Source organism: Hesperophylax consimilis, chromosome 28 (assembly GCF_061612785.1).
Source record: "Hesperophylax consimilis isolate HC1 chromosome 28, BYU_Hcon_1.0, whole genome shotgun sequence".
NCBI lineage: Eukaryota > Metazoa > Arthropoda > Insecta > Trichoptera > Limnephilidae > Hesperophylax > Hesperophylax consimilis.
Window position 1 is genome coordinate 9805007 of NC_142863.1, and position 23910 is coordinate 9828916.

The 23910-nt window shown below is 36.0% G+C and overlaps 1 protein-coding gene across 1 annotated transcript; it reads left to right on the plus strand.

Annotated features, from left to right (window-relative positions):
• Positions 1 to 1573: 1573 nt before the first annotated feature.
• Positions 1574 to 18884, plus strand: Pgi (glucose-6-phosphate isomerase). The gene is made up of 10 exons (XM_089648584.1): positions 1574 to 1706; positions 9278 to 9417; positions 9532 to 9700; positions 10996 to 11269; positions 12032 to 12144; positions 13504 to 13630; positions 14588 to 14841; positions 15357 to 15489; positions 15803 to 15944; positions 16758 to 18884. Exons 1-10 carry the CDS (start codon positions 1576 to 1578, stop codon positions 16946 to 16948), a joined length of 1674 nt encoding a protein of 557 aa, XP_089504710.1. The 5' UTR covers positions 1574 to 1575; the 3' UTR covers positions 16949 to 18884.
• Positions 18885 to 23910: the final 5026 nt, after the last annotated feature.

A 23910-nucleotide genomic window follows, 5' to 3' on the forward strand; every position in this document is an offset into this window, starting at 1 on the left:
GTACAACTAGTCAATTTTTTAAAATTATATTAAAAAAACATTTTACAATCAATTTTAACCTTTATGTCCTATTTATTATACCCATTGTGATTATTTGTTGATATTTTATACGAAGAAAAGAAAAAAATTATTTAATTTTGTGTTTTGTGTATATACGTAATTGATTATTGATTTGTATGTTTAATTTTCATGTAGCACATATTGATTATTGAATTTATTGTATGTTTATGTACTTCTCGAATTGATTAATTGAATTGTACCTGTGTTTTATGTATGTATTTACCCAATTGATTATTGAATTGTATGTTTTATGTACCTTATTGAATGATTTGATAAAATAATAAAGATGAATTATTATTATTATGTACAAACGAATTTAATTTCTTGAAACAATATCAACACTAAATGTCATCAATTGTTATCATGCCAGAGAGGAAGACTTTCTCAGTATTGGCGTTGTGGAAGAACTGAACACCATCATAACACCATTCAGAAACGAAACCTTTCTTGAAATATCTGTATTATCATATATGAGTAACATACTTCCCAACTTTGCTTTTCCCTTCCCCATCACTTCCTTCTGCCTCACAACATAACACAACAATCGGAGCTGCCGTACCCCCATTGGTTCCAGACGATGAGACTCTGGTATTCACATAAAAAATATAAAATCAATAAAATTGATTGAAGAATTATCTAAAAAGAAAACTTAAGGCGAAGCTTAGTGCTAAATCACTATTTTGATTAATCGTTATAAAGAATTAGTGTACATTATGAATACCAAAAAATATGCTTATTGAAGGTTTTACTATCGTTTCGCTTGAGTAGAATACAAATAAATAAAAAATTACTCAATAAAAAATATAAATGTAAACTACTAATTTTTTTCAATACAAATGTATGAACGCGTAAAGGAAACAACTCAAAATACGGTATTATAGGATTATCTGTGACAGTTTCACTTGATTAACTCATTTGCTTTCTTATAAAATTATTTACAAAATAAATAAAAACCAGTTTTGTGCTTGAAATCGAACGTTTCTAGACTCCGTTTGTCAAGCGATTTTAATGCCTATTACCTACAATATAAGGTACACCAAGAATATACACATTTTTGGCTTGAAGCTTCCTCATAAAGGTGTTGGCATAAATCAACTATCTAGGTGTTGGTAATGCCAACAAAATGAAAGGCTAGAAACATAATTTCTCGATTTTTCACTTTCACTTTCAATTACACTCATGTAGCCAGGCAAAATTAGTCGTTAAAACACGAATTTTGCTGCAATATTAAAAAATTATCGTATAAACAACATTTTCATCATTAATGAATAAGTCAATAGAAAACTACAATTTATTTTTAAGGCGATTAATACTAAAAATGTATTATAAAATACAGGCATATAATGTTTTTTAGAAGTTTCTATAGATTGAAGGGAAAGCTTGTTGAGTTTGTAGTCATTTTTACTATGACCTTCGAATGACTTCTAAACAGCTGTCAGTCGTGTACTCCCGCAAAGTCAGTTCACCGCGAAACGCCGGCGTTCAATTTTGTGAATTTTCCTCGTCTAAATTAAAATGGAAAACAAAGGCCCTTTGAAGGAAGATCCCGCCTGGATTCAACTCCAGGAATACTTCGACCAGAACGGCTCCAAGATCAACATTTCGGAGATTTTCAAGAAAGATCCCAGCCGATTTGACAAATGGAGGTAAAATTCATTTACGAGACGTTTATTTCTTATTATTATGACCTCAAGTTATCCTTCATATGCGATTTTTTTTTATCATTGCCTTTCCTTGTAATACTTTTACTTTATTATGTAGAGCATTGTCACGTAACCTGCTTTATTCGTATATAATGTTAATTGTATATTTTATTAATGTGCAATAAAATTGTTTGGTCGTATATTTTATCTTATCATTATAATGACGCCTATTAAATTATTATCAATGCAATCTGACTGAAGCACTGTTTACCTCTTTTGATAGATTGGTGAATAATACACTTCAATTAACTCAATTGTGGTTTATTTTGTAATATAAATATTATTTTTGTACACACCTCGTATTAGCTTGAAAAATAATAATTTATGTGTATTTGTGATGATCTGGGTTGTGAATTCTGACAGTAAAAATATTTTTCAGTTATAATATCGTATTATAGGTAGGTTATACCTATTAGGCTCCAATTTCGAAAATGACAGTAAAAATAATTTTCTGTTATAATATAGTATTATAAGTAGGTACCTATTAGGCTCCAATTTCGAAAATGACAGTAAAAATAAATTTCTGTTATAATATCGTTTTATAGGTAGGTACCTACTTTATTGTTAGTCTGGTTCCAATTTTGAAAATTACCATCAAATTCAAAGCAAATCCGAGTTCATGGAACTCATTGATGTATATACACTAGATCGATAATTACCGCGTCAAAGCATTGCCACTGCAATTAAGGCCACAGCCAAGTTTGCCGCTAACGCCAGTTCAGTGCTCAATGAGATGCCGACCGAGTTAAACCGAGCGACACGCCGTCAAAACTATTTCCAAAATGGGTAAATGCGTCGTTAAAGAATGCAATTCAAGGTCACAAAAATATAATAAATCATGCGGAATTACTTTCCACTCGTAAGTTTAATGTTTACATATTCACATTAAGTTAAAAAACGCTAAAATTGGAATAAAATATCGAATACTATAAATATAGGTTCAGTGTTGCCACTAAAAATTCGTTTTGGTTTTCCCACATTAATGGGAGAATACATAATTTATGGAATAAGTTACTATGGAGGTAACCTCTGATTTTAAATATTTTTGAAATAATATTAAATTATATTTTAATCTTCGTACAAAAGAATTCTTTAATCTTATGTTAGTTTATTAATGAATAATCCAGTAATTATATTTTTTTACGTATTTTATATTAATAATTTTGCAGTGTACCTAAAGATCCAGCACGCCGTGAGAAAAGGGTGGAAATTATTCGATTACTTAGAAAAAAGACAGACTACTAAATCTACATTCATTTGTTCGAAACACTTCCGGGATCAAGACAAGCTAAGACCAAAAAGAGATGTTTGAGTATTGTATGCTAGGTATAATACAAAATATTGGAACAAAAAATGTCTTTATTATTTAATTAATTATGCTTACTTTTAGTCATATAATAAAAAAAAAACACATTTTAAAATAATTTTAATTAGTTTATCTTATTACAAACTAACGTTAAAAAAACACTCTATTTTATTGCTTATGTCGGGTAAAATTTCAAATGGTAGGCAACACTGACGCGCCAGCGCAGGTTTGTGTTTCTGTCGTTGTCTAATCGTAGCGGCAGCATTGTACTCGGGTCAATCCGCACCAAATCATCCAGAAAATTTTGGATTTGTCACCCACCATCTCAGATTTTGATGAAACTTTAAATTTTTAATCCTTCCATATAGATAAGAAAATATACCAAATTTTACCTTCCTACCTCAACTAGTTTTTTTTTTATGGGCAGTTGAAGTTTGGGCAAAATAAGCGTTTTTACATATTCCGAGCACTCCGGAAGAGCTTGTACCTTCAATGAAAAAAAATTGTATCTTTGTCATTTATAGTGCAAATGCAATGAAAATTTTCAATATTATCAAGAAAACTATGCTGATTGCAGAAAAAAATAAATAAACCCTTTACATTTATCTACTTGACTTTAAAAAATTACCAAAAGTAATTTTTTAAGTAATTTTTGGGACGGAAAAGGTACTTTACAAAAAAGCAATATCTCGGGAAGGTACAGTGTTAATGAAGTAATTTTTTTTTTATTCATATCTACAAATAGCATAGAATCACATACAAAAATAAAATTCATGGCATTTTACTTGCTTCAATAAATAAAATCCATTTTAAACTTTTTGTAATTTTTTTTTTATTCTTATCTACAATAAACATGTACAACCTAAAAAAATAAAACTCCTGGTATTTTGTGTGCTTCACAGTGTAGAAACGTTTTTAAAATGAGAAATCTTAATCATACAGAATTGTTCCAAGTTTTTTAAAATCTAGATACTGTATTTGCAAATAAAAAAAGTCAAACTTATTCGGTCCTTTACAACATGCTGGTAAGCTTGCAATGTAAGCTTAAGGCACCAACAAAATAATGTACCTTGTTCCTTACCCTGAATGCATACACCATAGCAATATTTTATAACAAGATCAACTTTTTAACTCTTTTCAATACAAAGTTAACTCTTTAAAAAACAAATACAATAAAAATAAAACAGGCAATGTAGGATTAGGTTAAATGAAAGTACATTACAATAATATTGTTTACAAATAAATGTTCAAGTTCATTTTTTACTTTTATTCTTGATCTGACCCATAAGATGGTTGAACTTTTGATCAGCATGATGAACGTCTTTTTCAAGAAAGTAGTAAGCTCTTCCTGAACCTTTTGTTGTGGGAGGGTCAACGATATTAAAAATATTTTGTAGTGGAACAAAACAAATATCTTCTTTTTGATGTGGCTAGTAAAAGGATGGAGCTGGGCCAAAAGGATGCATAAACTTGATTGATACATCACACTCGTCTTCATCTTTGGAAACCACAAGTCCAAAAAACCAATGGTTGTCATATACGCAAGCTACATAAGAGTTTGTACAAATTTGTACCATACTTAGTTGCTCAGAGCGATTTCGTTCCCCACTGAAGTTAAAAATCAAAGCATAATCTGAATCTGAACTTATCCTTTTTGTGCCAACTTCATTTTCAGACAGAGGAACAAAGCAGTGGAAACCTCGAGTGCCTGGTATTGTTTTAGCTTGTGAAAAACGCTGCTGTAATTGTTGCCTGCAAGTGAATAAGCTTTCTTTTCTCAGCAAGTAAAAATATATATTTTCTACTCTCGACTGACAAAACTTAAAAGTTTTGTCTACAGTTGTGATAGTGTTGCCAGGGCCAAGTTGCAAACTTTCTCTAGTTAGAAGACGTTTTACTGTTCCACCTATTCCATCACAGGGAGATTTCCCATGACTCGTAGCAAAAAATGACCAACATGCTTTCAAGTTGAAGTCTTTTTGATGGTGACACAGATTTAAAAAGTTTTTGCAGTTTTTATATTGCGCTGCGCAACCATCAGTAAAATAATGAACACTTTGAATTTGGGGAAATTTTTGATTTAAAAATTGAGCAACAATTTTTTGAGTTTCGTAAACGAAACTTACATCATGTTCCAAGTCATCTGAAATTACACACAAGCTTGACACTGTGAGATCTTTGCCAGGCTCTTCACAAGTGTAAATTACCACTGGGTGGAGTGAACAACTGTCTTGCGTCCAGTGGTAACCCTGGACTTCATTCTGGATAACATAGGAGAAGTTTTCACTGAAGTCTAATAACACAACAGCTTCATTTATCTGAAGCTGTGCTTTTAGGGACTTGCCCAATTACAAACTAAAAATAGATATAAAAAAAATCACAAAAAGTTTGAAAAAAGTTTAAAATGGATTTTATTTATTTTTGTATCTAGATTTAAAAAAACCTAGAACAATTCTGTATGATAAAGATTTCTTATTTTAAAAACGTTTCTACACTGTGAAGCACACAAAATACCAGGAGTTTTATTTTTTTAGGTTGTACTATGTTTATTGTAGATAAGAATAAAAAAAAATTACAAAAAGTTTGAAAAAAGTTTAAAATGGATTTTATTTATTGAAGCAAGTAAAATGCCATGAATTTTATTTTTGTATGTGATTCTATGCTATTTGTAGATATGAATAAAAAAAAAAATTACTTCATTAACACTGTACCTTCCCGAGATATTGCTTTTTTGTAAAGTACCTTTTCCGTCCCAAAAATTACTTAAAAAATTACTTTTGGTAATTTTTTAAAGTCAAGTAGATAAATGTAAAGGGTTTACTTATTTTTTTCTGCAATTAGCATAGTTTTCTTGATAATATTGAAAATTTTCATTGCATTTGCACTATAAATGACAAAGATACAATTTTTTTTCATTGAAGGTACAAGCTCTTCCGGAGTGCTCGGAATATGTAAAAACGCTTATTTCGCCCAAACTTCAACTGCCCATAAAAAAAAAACGAGTTGAGGTAGGAAGGTAAAATTTGGTATATTTTCTTATCTATATGGAAGGATTAAAAATTTAAAGTTTCATCAAAATCTGAGATGGTGGGTGACATGGCCTGGATGATTTGGTGCGGATTGACCCTTGAACGTGACTTGTGTAAGTGAGACAAATATATGTTTACTTTAAAATGTTTATTGGTTTCAAAGCTACGTCGTCGCGGTTTTAGAGTGGTCATGCTTTTTTTGACGCGCCGTAATGAAGCTTGCTTCTCTATTTATATAACTCAATGATGGAACTAGATAGTTGATTTATGCATTGAACCAGATTTACAGAGACAGCCGAAATGAGTATTTTTAATGTTTATTATTATTATATTAATTTAAAGGAGACAAACATTCCCAGGTTACAAATAAAATCACAATATTTGAAAAACTCCTAGCACTATCATTATAAGAAGAAGATGTTGCTTGTGCAATGATGGAGGACAGAGGAATTGAACCCGCAACGCCTAGTGGGAACTAGTTCTTAAAACTTACTGTCGGGTTAGCCACTAACCGGAAAAACGATTCTGTTTTATCGATCCACTTGATTATGTCATATGTTCCTGGTTTGTAATGAAGAAAGCTCCGTCTGTTCTCTCTATATGTTCAAACCATCCAAGTGTCCCTTTCTTAATCTCAATCATTACACTTACATCAAACCTTATTAGTATGTCAAGAGTCGATACAGCCACGCAAGAACTAGCATTTTCATTTTAAGGCGATGCACTACGTCGTGTAATATTTTAAATTGAGCCGCTAACAATAACAACCCTTATTTAGATGGCGATAAGGTTTAAATTCCCGCTTAACACCGTCCGCCCGTTTTGATTTATGCAAGAAAAAAACATGGCCAAAAAGTGCCTTTTATTTTATTTTGTGGATGTTCAGGCATAAATTTTTAAATTTTTTTCGATCATTTTATAAATAACTTAATTTGCCACATTATATAATAAAATCATAACCGAAAATGGGTTTGTAAGTAGGAGATTTTGAACTTTAAAGCAGTTTTCAAGGGCCTTTATTTTTTTCTGGGCTTATAAAAAGACTTATCTAAAAAATACTCGATTATTTCAAAGGCCAAGATGTATTCTACTCGCAGTATTTAATTAAAGCATCTGAAACATTTCTAGGCGACCAAATTTTCAAACCAAAAACACATGATTTTGCATTACTACGTATGGCATCGCCTTAAACTAGTTACCTGCGAAAAATTCAAAATATCAACTCGTAAAAAACAAAGTTAGTGACAATTTGTGCAAAGAAATGTCACCATATCAATAACAATTCTAGTTTTAAACTTTCTTGAGGCCGGTCGGTGACATAATATTGATTATTCCGATTTGACAGCTCGTAATGGGAACCACGATCATATCCAACCGATGAAATGCCTAATTGTCGAGTTAAAACGGGACAAAAGTACAAAGGTCATGTTTTTGATAGAAGTTCATTGAAGTTCAAATTCTACTTGAACTTTAAATTAATAAATGTGTACTTCTTGACGCGGCCAGAAGAATTGAGGAATGCTCAATCGAAAACTATTAACCAAGCAATATCTATTTTTCTTAGGACGGGTTGTTTCGGAGAATTTGAACAATTCTTCAAATTTCAAAATTCATTTTCAAGTTCTGTTGTTATTTCAGTACTGTCAAGCTACCAGCCTATAATGATATAATAACAGAACTTGAATAGGACTTTCACAGAACCCGAAAATGAGCATTGAAATTTGATGAATTGTTCAAATTATCTGAAACAACCCGTCCTTAATGCTCGACTTTTCTGAACAGTTAAAATGAGACAATATCGTAAAATAAAGTCGGAATCTTAATAAGAAGAAGCCGTGAACAAAAATATGTGACGCGTGGCCCTGGCGTATTGAACAGACCTGCGGTTGAATTTGCCCTGTCAAATCTCTAAAATAATGTGGGAATTTTAGCGACATAAGTGATGAAGTCGTGTAAAAACAAAATTTAATGGCGTAATGGACAAATTTGCACAAGCAGGCCTAGAAAGTTGATCTTTCCGTTGGGTTTATTTTAATTATTTCTAATGAAGGTATTACTAAAATCTCAGAAGTTTCTAGAGGAATCTTTCGGGATGTTACTAATTCATCGTTTAGAAAAATAAAATCTGGTGCTTACCACTAATTTTGTAGTTGAAAAACGTTTTATATATAATTTTTTAAACTGTTTTACATAAAATATGTTAATAGTAAGGTACTGTTTAAATATAAATAACTTACACCTGTAAGATAAAAAAAAGTTAAAAGTTTTTTTTTTTAGTTTTAATGCTTTATATCTTATAGTGGAGGGCCAGCCCGGAACAAACGGCGCCTGTTGCGGGTAAAATTTTGATGCCTTTTGTCAAAACCAGTTAAAGCCTAGGTATGAGATATATTTTTGTATAATACCATTTTTGTGAAAAATAATCTTAAGGGCGATATGTTAGGACTGTTGATTCGACTGTTGATACCTTGACAATTCGGCGTTAGAAGCGAACTTCTCCAATTCTATTTTCTACAGTCCCTCCCATGTCCTGCTTCAGTACTCTCTCACGCAGCCTACTCACCTCTTCCTCGGTCTGCCTCTGCTTCGCCCCCACTTGGTGAAAATTTTTGGTGTCCCGTCATCTGGCATTATTTCAACATGTAACGAGTTGATATAAAAACAATTTTACTTAATTCTGGGATATCTTCCACAAAATACTGTGTAAAAAATATAGAAGGTAGACCTACACAAGAACGGCGAACGCAAGTGCAAGCAATGCAAAAGGGAAACGCGTACAGTCACTGCGGGCACTTCTATCCCACTGGGGACAACCAGCGACTACACACCTTTGTAGCCTCCCTACAGAATATTGGCCAACAATGGATTATCATCGTGATCCGCCGCTCTAACCCCAACGAATCTCGAAGACCTGCAAGATCTAGTAATTAATAAAACGTCGAAAAATATTTTTGAAACAATAAAAAATTGCATTTTGTTTCATATTATAGGTGAGAAAAATCTAGGAATCTAATAAGAACAGATAATAATATTTGGATTATTTGTATAGTGCCATTTTTGTGCAAAATCACCTCAAGGGCACTGTGATGTTACCATTACACTACTTTGTTGACCGTGGCATTTCATAATCGTGTAAAAAGAGAATTGAACGTATTAACGTATTGTTGTTTAATCCTCAGCATGAAACTGCAGACCCCGGAAGATGGAGAGATCCTGTTTGACTACTCCAAGAATCGCACCACCGAAGAAGCCTGCCAGCTTCTGCTGAAATTGGCCAAGAACCGTGGAGTGGAGAAGGCCAGGGATGCCATGTTCTCAGGTAGTTTCTTTATCAATTAATCGTGAAGAACTATATTATGGCACCTGGGGAATCGGATTGAAATTGATTGGAAAAATAAATAATGAGCTATAATTCATTATTGTTCATCCCCAGGTGAGAAGATCAACTTCACCGAGGGCCGGTCCGTTCTGCACGTGGCCCTGCGCAACCGCAACAAACGGCCCATCTTGGTGGACGGCAAAGATGTCACCCCTGACGTGGAGGCTGTCCTGGCGCACATGAAGGTCTTCAGCCAGCAGGTCATCAGTGGCCAGTGGAAGGGGTGAGTTGATATACCGACAGAGAGGCGTTACACTCCGTTGCAAACTTTTGTAGACCTACAAATAGAGCCATAACTCTCTAGTAGACTTACAGATAAAAGTATATCACTGATAGCTCCAATGTAAATATAACCTCTGTCAAATAAAGGCACTGCTTATTGGTGTCAATCTCATGTACTACCCACTTCCTTTCCTTTTACAATAATAATGCAGAAGGACACTTTGACACGAAGGACATTGTTCCATTCCTTTAAAGATCACATATGTTTTAGTTGTCCCTCTCTAAACAAATATCCTCTCTTCTATCAAGCCTTATCTATAATTGCCCTCCCTCCATTCAAAATCTCATCTCTTCCAAGTCTGAATTCGACTCCAATTTACCAATTTAAACAAAATGAATATATAAATTCACCTTCCCACTCTTCATAATTTGAAATGATGGCCTAAAATTTTAAAAGCCTGAAATTTCTGGCTTACACCCTTGAAGGGTGAAAGCCATAAACATTTGGAAGAAGAAAAAAAGACACTTTAGTCACAAGCTGTTCATTTAGTTCGAAAATTTTAAGAGAAAAAATATATCGGGAACTAAAGAACAATGGTTACTATGATAAAACAGGAATCTACCAATATCGCTCTATTGATAAATAAAAAAAAACTGGTTACTATGGTAAATTTTGTATTCTTAAGGCGATGCACTACTTCGTGTAATATTTTAAATTGAGCCGCTATCAATAACACCCCTTACGTAGATGGCGATAAGGTTTAAATTCCCGCTTAACACCATCCGCCCGTTTTGATTTATGCAAGAAAAAAACATGGCCAAAAAGTGCCTTTTATTTTATTTTGTGGATGTTCAGGCATAAATACTTAATTTTTTTCCGATCATTTTATAAATAACTTAATTTGCCACATTATAGAATAAAATCATAACCGAAAATGGGTTCGTAGGTATGAGATTTTGAACTTTAAAGCAGTTTTCATAGGCCTTTACATTATTTTTTTCTGGGCTCATAAAAAGACTTATCTAAAAAATACTAGATTATTTCAAAGGTCAAGATGTATTCTACTCGTAGTATTTAATTAAAGCATCTGAAACATTCCTAGGCGACCAAATTTTCAAAACAAAAACACATGATTTTGCATTACTACGTATGGCATCGCCTTAACTCGATTCATTCGTATTTTAAGCGTACTTTGGGAACATGAAAATTGCCACAAGACGTTTTCAGGTCATGTTTTTAATGGCCTTTAATAATTCATCCGATTGATTTGCTTATTAACTGTCTTACCGTTTCAGTTACACCGGCAAGGCGATCACTGATGTCGTCAACATTGGCATCGGGGGTTCCGATCTCGGGCCTCTGATGGTCACCGAGGCCCTGAAGCCCTACAACCAGGGTCTGAAGGTGCACTTTGTGTCCAACATCGATGGCACGCACATGGCCGAGGTGCTGAAGAAGCTGGACGCGGAGACGGCGCTGTTCATAATCGCCTCAAAGACCTTCACCACACAGGAGACCATCACCAATGCCACGTCGGCCAAGACGTGGTTCGTGGAACACGCAAAGGATGTGAGTTGGCTAGTATTGTAGTGGTTATTTCATTGGTAATCGCTTAAAGAGATCTGTAACAAGTAGGATTATCTTTATAATTGAATACGACGGAATGTTTTGTTGAATATTCCTAATATAATGATGTATTAACCTTTCCCTTATCCGTGGTGTGTATTTACTACACATTGCTTCTAATAACTTTAATAACTCTATAAACATAATAAATTCTGGGTTCAGATTTTAGGCATTCCTCCGATATACATTTATGCACTGAATTAAAAAATAAAATTTTACATAGTTTTCAAATTCAATTAAAAATCAGAGATTTTTGTTAAAAATCGGAAACAAATACACCAATACAATCAACCGTGTGACACTGCTACGAGTGTGCGAGGAAATGACATGCTATTGATGTCCCGCTTTAGTTTGCTATGCGGGAACATGAGAAATCCACACGTCCGCAGTTGTATTTTGATTAAGACTATGGATACCTACAACCGCATAGCTGTGTGTCGCTGACCATCGTTAGATGTGGACCCCTCGCAAGTTTTATTAGCATCTGCCGATGGTTTTTTCATGTTTTCAGCAATTAAATTACAATTATTATCACTTTTGATATAAAATATAATAAACATAAACGATTAGCTATGAATATTCATATTTTTCTGATATTAAATCGCTTATTTTGAGATGTGTATTGACTACACAGCACTGGAACGCGTGGATTTTTTTAGCACAGTAAAGGAAAGGTTAATGTTATAAAATGATTGATTTTTTCAGGCATCAGCAGTGGCCAAGCACTTTGTGGCTCTATCCACCAACAACGCGCTGGTGACAGCCTTCGGTATCGACCCCGCCAACATGTTTGGCTTCTGGGACTGGGTAGGTGGCAGGTGAGTCATACATTTCAAAATTCCTTTTCATTCAACAGCGTTCCAAAAATGAAAATATTTGAATTTTTAAATGAGCAGGTAACTCCATTAACAGAGGACTAAACGCAGTTGGCGCTAACCAAAAAATTGTCCAAAGAAGCGAAGCTAGCAGTCCACAATGGAGTGCTGGTACCTACCCTGATGTACGGAAGTGAAGCATGGAACTGGCAGAGAAAGGATGAAAGTAGACTGAATGCTGTAGAAATGAGATCCCTGAGGCATATGTGTGGTAAAACCATGTATGATCGTATGAGAAATGTGAAGATTCGCAAAGAGTGCAAGGCTGATGTAAGCGTAATGAGTAAGGTCAAGAAAGGGACGCTTAGATGGTTTGGACATGTAGAGCGAATGAGCAAAGAAAAGAGTGTAAGGAGAATATCCAATGTGCAATGAGCAATTGTGAATGGTAGCAGAAGTCGGGGACACCCGAGGAAGACAAGGTACGACCAAGTGAATCAGATACTTGAGTCGGGCCATGTCAAGAGCCATAATAATAGAAGAGTATGTATGTGAATGAGGCAAGAAGTGTGTGCCAAGAGCGAGGTGTTTGGCGGTCTGTCCTCTCTGCCTACCTCTGCAGAGAAACGTCGTGATGGTTAGTTAGTTAGTATCATGGACATTATTTAAAAACACCTTTTGTTTATTCTTTCGTATCAGGTATTTATTAAGGTTTATATAGAAATAATAAAACCAGTTTATATCATAAGACGTTTCTCCGGAATAGTCTTTTTTTCCAAATCGGGTTTTTTTTTTTTAGATGATGTTGACTATTCTGGAGAAACGTCTTACGATATAAACATGAAATATATATCAAAAATAAGATATATGATCTGGTAAATAGAAAACAACCCCAAAAAATATATATTATGTAAATTTTTTTCCAAATTTAAACAAATCTCATCAAGGGTACGATCACAAGTTTTCAGCCGGCATTCTGAGTATTTTCTGTGTATTCTGAGGATTTTCGAGTGACGTACTATTGAATGATGTGAAAGACAAGAAACCTCAAAGACTTCCTGGAATAAGTGAATAATGTCTGCACTGGATAACTGAATCTGCAATCAATGCAGTGGGTCAGTCGGTCAATAATGAGTATTATATCTTCAAAACCAAAATGCATTATCGAATCAAATGAATTAATAATTCACAACTGAAGAAAGACACACTGAATTGATTCACGACTAATTATTAGTTATTCATCTCATTCTGATTATCATAGTAGGGGTGAGGTTAATGTTGCCATCTAGCTTAGCCTCATTCATTTATTAATCAATTTGATGCCCATAGAAAGATCTAAATACAGAATAATGTGTGTCCCAGGTACTCTCTATGGTCCGCCATCGGTCTGTCCATCTCTCTGTACATCGGCTACGACAACTTTGAGAAGCTGCTGGACGGAGCCTCTTACATGGACAACCACTTCTGCACCGCTCCTCTTGAGAAGAATGTAAGTTTCACCACAAAAACACTAAGGACGGGTTGTTTCGGAGAATTTGGTTAATTTTCATGTTCTGTGAAAGATTTTTTCAAGTTCTTCAGTTTTGTCAAGGAACTAGCCTATAATGATATAATAACAGAACTTGAATAGGACTTTCACAGAACCCGAAAATGAACAATGAAATTTGATGAATTATTGAAATTCTCCGAAACAACCAGTCCTAAATAACCATCACGCCGTTTCACCGCGGGTTACGCAGAGAGTACGGACGCCAAACAACTCAGTCTTGGCACTGTCCACACACTTCTTGCTTCATTCACGTTTGTACATCATCTCATAATATCCTTCTGTTATATGGCCTGACTCAAGTATCTGATTCACTCGATTATGCAATGTCTTTCTCGGGCGTCCTCGACTTCTACCATTCCCATTTGCGTCATACATTCTCCTTACGCTCCTTCCTTCGTTCATTCGCTCTTAATGCCCAAACCATCAAAGCTTTAGTAATCTTATTCATTACGCTTATATCAACCTTGCATTCTTTACTAATCTCCACATTTCTCATACGATCATACATGATTTTACCGCAAAAATACCTCAGGGGTCTTATTTCAACAGCATTCAGTCTAATTTCATCCTTCCTCTGCCAGTTCAATGCCTCACTTCCGTACATCAGGGTAAGTACCAGCACTCCATTGTGGACTGCTAACTTTGCTTCTTTGAACAATATTATGTTAGCGTCAACTGCTTTCAGTTCTGCATTAATGAGTTTCCTGCATTTACCTTTCTTTCAATATCTCTATCAGCCTTTCCATCTCTCGTAAACATTCTTCCCAAATACACAAACTCATCCACCTACTCCAAGTAATCATAATTTCATCAAGCTTTGTATTTGCATTAAAAAGTTTACCATACTTCCAAATAATTGTAATATATTCCAATTGACCGTCATTGCCTTTCCCCTAGGCCCCGGTGGTGCTGGCACTCCTTGGCATCTGGTACTCCAACTTCTACGGAGCCGAGACCCAGGCTCTACTGCCCTATGACCAATATCTGCACCGCTTCGCCGCCTACTTCCAGCAGGGCGACATGGAGAGCAACGGCAAGAGCGTGTCGCGCTCTGGCCGCCGCGTTGACTACAGCACCGGCCCCATCGTGTGGGGAGAACCCGGCACCAACGGCCAGCACGCCTTCTATCAGCTGATCCATCAAGGAACCAGGTAAAATTGGCAAACTTCTTGGTGATGGGATTTAGCCCCCTCCACAATTGCTATCCACCGCCTGCAGTCCCTCTTCATACTCCACAAATGCTATCCACCGCCTGCAGTCCCTCGTCATACTCCTCCAGGCAGTCCTCAGTCCTTCCCGTCCTGCTCCAATCCTCTTCCACGAGTTTATCCATATCTTCCTCGGTCCAACTTTGGATTGATTCCGCTGGGGCCCATTGCAGTCTTTGAGGCATACAAAATCTTACAATCTCATGCTTTCTGCCAAGGTGGGGAATGGCGCTAGTGTCCGAAGCTATACTAGTAGTTCTGTGAACAGTAGAACAGTAGTAGTAACAAAACGGCCACCGTCTTGAATAGGATGCTGACTATTGAAGGTAAAGCATAGTTTGTCTGAATGCTCCAGACTGATCCCGTTGGCTATTGAAGGTAAAGCAGTTTGTTTGAATGTTCCAAACTAATCCCGTGTGACTATTGAAGGTAAAGCATAGTTTGTTTGAATGTTCCAGACTGATCCCGTGTGACTTCATTGCGCCGGCGCAGACCCACAACCCCATTGCTGGCGGAGTGCACCACAAGATCCTGCTGGCTAACTTCCTTGCGCAGACGGAGGCCCTCATGACTGGCAAGAGTGAAGCCACGGTTTGTATATTTTGCCGATTTGGTCTTCTTCTTCTTGAGCTTTCTGGCGTCCAGGTTTGGACATAGCAGCGGCCATTACCCATCACCAAGCCTGCAGTTCTATTACCATCTGATTGTGTGATTCCAACGATTATCTGTAAGATAGGCATAATCCCTTGAGGTCGGAGATTGTGATGACAATGTCGGCAACGTGCTTATCATACAAAGTCCTTATTATAAAATACTGTAAGGGATGACTACGGGTCAGTCACAAACCAACCTCCTGATTGTAGACATCAAAAAATTATTGTCACCGCTTTGTGTTGTATTTCAGGCCAAAGCAGAGCTGGAGAAGTCGGGCATGTCTGCTGAAGACGTGGCCAAGATTCTGCCGCACAAGGTGTTTGAGGGTAACCGCCCCACCAACTCTATTGTGGTCAAGAAGGTCACTCCCTTCATCCTTGGGGCCCTGATCGGTGAGTCATATACTTTGTCTTCACGATTCTAGCTCTGGACTTAGGCCTCCCTTTTGCCGATCTCACCCATCTGAAGAGTGCAGTTTTCTTTAGATTGTCATCCCTCTCATCTATGTGGAGGGCCTCTGCCTTGCTTTCCCATCCAAGAATGATTCCCATCCGATGATGCAGTGGTTTGAAAGGACGCCAATTGGCTTCAGCGTCAATATAACTTTCAATGCTCGGTGAAAATCAAGACCCTATGCTTGAATCAATAAAAAATTATTGTTTGACTACCTACTCTAGTTTTAAAGTTATAGCGTGTTGAATACGGGTGACAGAACTTTCCAAGTTTACATATCAGAGTTTTTCAAAACTTCATTATCCAAGGCTGGCTGTGAACCTGAACCACCGATTCTTGGCCTGTCTTTGTTTGATAAAATGTTTGATGACTGTTATAATGCTTGACGTTGGCTGATCACAATTTGATCAAAAACTGACATGGGATAAGAATTGGTTCTTAAAAGTTTGAAACACCCCAAGTAAACTTCATTAGCTTCGTCCAGACATGCGACACATGCGCTAGACAAGTTCGAGCAACAATCAAGCAATAGTTGAACATGATTTGAAATGTCCAAATGTCTATTTATAATCCCTAATGATGTCGTACACTTTATTTTGCCCTTTTGACGGCTGATTTATTTATTGGCCACTTGGAAATGTAGGTTGTATTTCATTTTATTACTTTTTATGCATAACGAGAAAAGAAAATCTGGTTTGAATGATAACATCTCTTAATTTCACGTTGCATTAAACTCAAACGAATTTCCCCAGCCATGTACGAGCACAAGATCTTCACTCAGGGTGTGATTTGGGACATCAACTCTTTCGACCAGTGGGGCGTGGAGCTCGGCAAGCAGCTGGCTAAAGCCATCGAGCCCGAACTGGCCGACCGCACGCCCGTCAGTTCGCACGACCCCTCAACCAACGGACTCATCAACTTCCTCAAGGCCAACTTTGCCTGAACTCAGTAACAACCTAACCTAACTTAAACCTATTATATAAGGATAATCGTCGTTATTATTGTGTGTGGCAAACAAAGCTTACTTCTAAATGTCGTCTAAGGCAAATTAAAATCACACAAATCAAGCTTATATTCTCAAAATTCATTCTAAGTGTGTTTATTCCAGTTGTGTCTATAAAAATCAACTATTAAAAGTTAAATAGGTCACATTGACGAAGCATCACCACTTTTTAAAAGAGCAAAAAACGATTTACAGTCAATACATCCATTCTTTTCTTAGTACATCGACTGTTCAAAGTTAAATATCCGATAGTGACAACAAATCGAAACTTTTTAGATATGCAAAAACAAGATTTACGGTTGCTGTATCAGAACTTTTCTTATTCCTTTGACTATTCCAAGCTAAATAGAGGACATAGTGGCGAGAAATCGCCACTTTCTAGAAGAGTGAAAAATGATTTACTGCACTTTCCAATCTTTTCTTAATAAATTGACTGTTCCAAGCCAAAGAGACTAATATTGACGACAATTCATCACTTTCTAGAATAGCAAAAACAATGATTTATTGTCACTGTATCAAATCTTTTCTAATGCATCAACTATTCCAAGCTAAAGAGGCGAATATTGACGGCAATCCATCACTTTCTAGAATAACGAAAACAATGATTTACGGTTACTATATCCAATCTTTTCTTAACGTGTTGAAGGCCGGAGCATAAAACAGGAAAAATATTTGTCAAGCCTTCAGAGAGGCGCCATTCAAAAAATTCAAAAGTTGAATCTAAAATTTTATTAGCCAAGCATGGCCGATTTTGTTTTTCATACATTTTTCGAAGCATTAAGGTCAAAATCACATGACAAATTATTCTAAAAAGGATAATATTAGAATGCTCGCATATTTTCCAGAGATCCATCGGCGTTCCACTGGTTAAGACATCGACTATTCCAAGCTAAAGAGGCAAACAGTTGACGGCAATTGATCACTTTCTAGAATAGCGAAAACAGTGATTTACAATCGCTATGTATATCCAATCATTGTGACCAAGGTTGGATGTTGCTTGCCACTTATTCCATCTGACTCATGTGTCTGTTTGACTGTTATTCTATCACTTTTGTTTGCCAACAGATTCATCAATGTTGTATTCAATTAGTGTCACAATATCAGTATTTAAAATTCGAATTTTACATACAAAATACATTTTTGTAGAATTATTAGAGCAGTTTTTTTTTTATTTTAATATTTACATAAAGAATGTTTGTTGAATTCAATAATGTTTATTTAGTTATAAAGTCATTGTTAAATGTTTTATTAAAATTATATGATTAGCTAAGCTAAATGTTTTGTATGTAGTGTAAAGTATTTTTGATTGATTTATCAATGTTTTTATATGGTTTGGTTCTCATTCATTATTAATTTATTTCATATCAAAACTTACATAAATGGTGCAATCGTTTGATATTTTTAAGTTTAAAAATATCACTCAAGTCTGACTATTAAACTTAATTTTTCATTTATTTATTCATGTAATTGTTTCTGTTTACTTTTTCTATGTTTTTAATAAAATCAATGGCGCTTGTAATCTTGTCTAGAACTTTAATAAAAAAAGCCATTTGTGAACATAATTTGTTTTATTTACAGAAATTATTAACACACTTTGGACGGGGAAAGGTATTTCTACCTATTTGGTCGATTGTTGCGGACGGGAAGGGTATTTTTACCATTTGCGCCGGCTTCATTTCAATGGCAGAAAAGAATAAATTATCCAATGTTTTTGTATGAATATTATATTCCAATCTCTTTCTAAAAAGGTCTCAACTATATGTACATAATTATCAAATCGTAATACAATCTTTTTATATTTATATTCGAGTCTTTCTTGTACATCGGTATTTCAACAAAGGGACCTTTTATTATTGAATACCTGACACTTGATAAGCAATGCGTTTGAAGATTAACGAAATAAGTAATTTTTCGGTTGGTCTATTTCAAGGCTGCCCAACCCCAGGCCCGCGGGCCACAATGTGGCCCGCGAACAAATTATAAGTGGCCCGCGTGAACCATTTTCAAAAAACCCGCCAATCCGCCAATTTGAAAAAGTGTCGCGGGCCCGCGGTAAAACAAACAATGCAGCTTGTGCGCGGTCACCAGTGTTGCCAACGAAGGCGATTTATCGCTATTTAGGCTACTCAGAACGAGAAAATCAGCGACGAAAAAAAATCTAACCTGTTGAACTCACTTTTTAAACAAAAATACACTGGTTTTTGATATAATATTTTTTGCGTCCGAAATGGAATCTTGTAGCCAACCCCCCCCCCCATGGAATTCGAAAAATTGTTGTGGGGAATCACATATGATGTTTTTGGGTGCGCGGAATTTTTTTTCTCAGCGAAGTTCCCTAACAACCCCCCCCCTATGGATTTCAAATATTTTGTGGGGAGCACTCATTTTGAATTTTTTTTGTGGGGAATTATGTTTTATAGAAATTCTCTAACAACCCCCCCCCCATGGAAATAGGAACCGTCAGGTATTCAGTGGCCCGCCAGTGATTCAAAATCGTCAATTTCGCCCAACTGTTAAAAAGGTTGGGCAGCCTTGGTCTATTTAGTAGATTAGTCAGTATTGTTCTAGGTTCCTCAAAGAGAGTTGAGGCGACCAACAATTACTTAGAATTGTGTATCGGCGCATATATGGATATCAGAGATGTACTTTATTTTAAATGCTTTTCTAAAAACCATTTTGCATTTTAAATGTTTTTCTCAATGCATTTTCCATTTTAAATGCTTTTTTGCAACATTCTTCCTACTATCTCCACTCATCTTTTTTTCATAAGCCCCAAATATCAGTCGGTCCTCAACCTCGCTATGAGAGATAATTTACATTTGTCAAGTTGCTCCCTGGTAGGAGCCCTGGCAATTGAGTGATACCATTACAAAAAATACTGAACACGGGGCCATGACGCTGTAATATTAAATGTTAGATAGCAGTTTCTATGTTTTTACGTTGGCAATATTTGTCCCCCGCAAATTTTTTGTGGTTCATAATCCGTAATCGTGGCATTTTTTGATTTACCATCATGTAATATGTTTGTTCTAAATTGATGTCCATTATTAAATGACAAAACTGTTTAAAAATTCTATAATTATTTTAATTGTTTGACCTGAGAAACCATTTTGCATTTTGAAAATAGGTATTTTGCATTTGAAATGCTTTTCTAAAAACCATTTTTCATTTTGCATTTTCAAATGGAAAAGTTTTGACCCATTTCCATTTTGCATTTCAAAAGGTTTTGGGTACCCATTTTGCACATCTCTGATGGATATGCACTTCCGACAGCGATGTCCTTGCCAAGCGTAACTGACAAACAGCCTTCTGTCTCGTTTACTCTTACTAAATGTTTTTAGCGAGCAAGAAACAGCAAGAGTACACTTTGATCAAATTAGAATATTCAATAAGGGCAATAAAAAAGGAAGGATTTTTGAAGTGAAACTTCTTTAGGCGCGTAATGGATTTTCGGGGACGGAGTAAAACCGAGTCAGGATCGACACGAAAATGCGGGTACCCCCACCACCGCTCACCGTTCACCGTTCACTGTTTTCAGTAAAAGCAACAAATCATTAGCATGCGCATAAAAGTTTTTATGTGTTTTATTTAAGTACTTTTTTACTCGGTAGTATAATTTTGTTTGGCGCATGCCTTAGCTGTGGTACAGACGTGGACAGGGCTTTCCTGTACCGTCCGTCCGCCGTTCAGTCTGGTTTAGTCGTCCGTCGAGAGCGCTCGCGTCGCGCGCTTTGCCGTTCCATTCGTATTCCAGTATATAAATATTGTTTACTGTCGAGGAAGTTGTTATAAACTTTAAAAAATATGTTTAAAATGCCGTGTAAATATACGTGTTGTGCGTTCAGCTTGCTGCTGCTGGTTTTAGTGAGTAGTGCTGCCTCCAAAAATGTGGATAATTCCGATAGAACCTTCGAGGAAAGCAATTGCAGTAAGGTGAGACAGTTCCTCGAGACCAGGAACATCTCGGCTGTACCGGCTCGAGGCGCAGACGACAAAGGTAAGAAACCGACAAACCAACAGAACCCACATTCATAAATTGTGGTTCATACGGTTTGGTACAGAATTTCAGTGTTAAAAATGAGTAGTGACGAGATATTTAATTGTAATATTGTTATTTATGTAATATTGTATACTTGTGAATAAATTGAAAATTTTTGGAACTATACATTAATCGAACGTCATTCATCTATAAGAAAATATTAGAAAAAGCAAATCCATGCTTCGTCGTTGAATTATTTAACCTCTAATTTTCAAACTAACCTAAGAGAGAAAATAGAGATGATGAAATGAAAATAGAGAGAGAGGAATACTAGAAGTTTCACTTCTGTCTTGCGTAGGCTTGACACACCCACTTTTTTTTAAGTGTACCGCACAAGAGTCCCAATCATCTGGAGCCAGTGAGACTATGGCATCTCCAATTGGGGTATGTTGTGAAACTGAAGGTAAGGGGAGGAGATAGGGAAGAGAAATGTAAGGAAGTACCTAACTATTCAGATCTGGTCACCAAACACAATTAAAGTCCATTTCAAGCAACTTTTCGATTCTGAACGGTAGTCTTTCAGAAGGGCGATTCTTAAGAGCATCTTCCACTCAGGGGCTCTATTCCTGAATCGAGGGCGCTCGTAATCGCCGTCGAAAGTACGTACGTTGGTCGTCGTTGCTATTCCCGAAATTGGTCGAAGGTACATACTTCGACGCCAAACGTCAAAAGTCATTCCACACAACAACTACTGGGTATAACCAGTAGAAACAGGGCAGCGAGTGGTAGGTTGTTGGCGTTTCTATGGAATTGGCTGTCAAAATCTAGTCTAGCTGTCAATTTTTGTTTTACCGCGCGGATTCCGCAAATGTAAAAGTGGGTGAAAATTTCCCACTTACTAAGTCTTTATCAGAGCTTACAAGCTCAATTAAGAGTTGCTTTTGGCAATTTGTAATATGTCCCGCAGCCATTTCTGTTTTGAATAACGAATAACTGTTGTCTGTTTGACAGTCACACCATAGAAATCCCAAAAACATCAGGAACATAGACAATATTCACAGGGGTGCCAATATAATCATCTCTTCTACCAACTTCGACCGTTCGACGCTCAAGAATACGTAAAATTGAAACATTCGAAAAAGTTAGTCGCGACGACTAGTAGTTTTTCACTCGAAGACGGCGCATACGAAAACGATTGATCGTTTAACTCCAGAATCGCAGGCCTGTTTGTTTGTGCGCTTAGTTCTTCTAAACTACGCAACAGATTATGATGGGGTTTTAACTATCATTTAGAGAATTTCTTCGAGAATACATGCATGTTATATTATAGAAAGTAGAGAAAGTCTCCGACCAACTCCGTTGTTGCTGGGGGTTATCCTTTCCTTAGGAGATAGACATTTGGCATTTGGCATTCGGGACTTTTCTGTAGGCCTTTTTAAGATATACAATTCCGTAGTACATTATTTTGATGTACCTCATAAGGTTTAGACAATACAGGGTGTATCGGCACGTACCCGACAAACTTTACCCAGCTATTCCTTAGCACATTTGGAGTAAAAAATGTTATGGGCACTTTGCTGTCCGGTAACATTTTTTTTTAATAAAAAATTTACTATTCATATTTTCACCACATGTCACCACTGTTTTATCCTTTGTCAAAGTTTGAAAACCCACCTGGCAATATTTTATTCGAGTTTCGTTGAATAATATACGTACGTACCTACATTAGCGCGCTTTTACGATCACAACGAAATGGCATGGCACCATTCGTCTCATTTTTAGCTATTATTATTTAGTGTGTACGAAAGAGCGAACACGCTTTTTGACACACTTGCTAATAACAGCTGTTGAACACGAGAAACAATGCCAATGACAGTGACGGAGTGTGGATTTTTTTATCATTTTTTGTTTTTAATTGAAAAAAATGTTACCGGACAGCAAAGTGCCCATAACATTTTTTACTCCAAATGTGCTAAGGAATAGCTGGTTAAAGTTTGTCGGGTACATGCCGATACACCCTGTATAAGCGCCTGAAAAAAAAAATGTATGACTTGATTACAAAACATCGACTTTTCTGTATTTTCTACAAATATATTACGCATTTATTACATGTATAAAACTTCCGGAAGAAATTATCTAAATGATAGTGAAAACCCTATCAAAATTTGATGCATAGTTTAAAAGGACTAACCGCTCAAACAGACAGATGCGGATAGCGACTTCATTTTATACTATTTAGTGATTTCACAAGGTATAGCTCGTACCAGTTCTTTTCTTTGAAAAATTCTTCTATAAACATTACTAATATTAAAAAATAATTATAAGCAATAATTAGTCGCCTGAAATATCAATACAAACTGAAAACATCTCCCGAGTAAAAATAAATGCCGCCAACGGGAATTGAACCCGTGCCTTCTGATGTCTGGTCAGGTGCTCTGAACCACTGAGCTACGTCGGCTTATTTCCAAACCGCCAAATAATTCAATATGTACTAGTACCTAAATCAACAATTACTGCTTATTATATTTTTTACTTTATTTTTGTAGGAAAGGCTTTGTTAGTGTTAAATTTTCCACTAGATGGCGTCAAGACATATTATATCTACATTTGTTGGTGAAATATTTTGACTTGTCAAATATTATTATTATTTTTTTTTATAAACTAATGTTTATAATTGAAGACAATATTAGCGATTTCTAAACGAAAATCTGAAACAGAAAAATCAGAAAAGGATACGGTCACATCTAGGACTCGAACCCAGGACCCTTGTCTTTCCGGGGCACCGCTCTACCAACTGAGCTAATGGGACCCTATCCCCCTCAGTCACTTTTAACTGTATCATACTTCGAATAAGAACTACCAACATTGTCTTCATTTTTTCACCGCACATTTTTATTGGCAACTATCTTTATGTATGACTGTA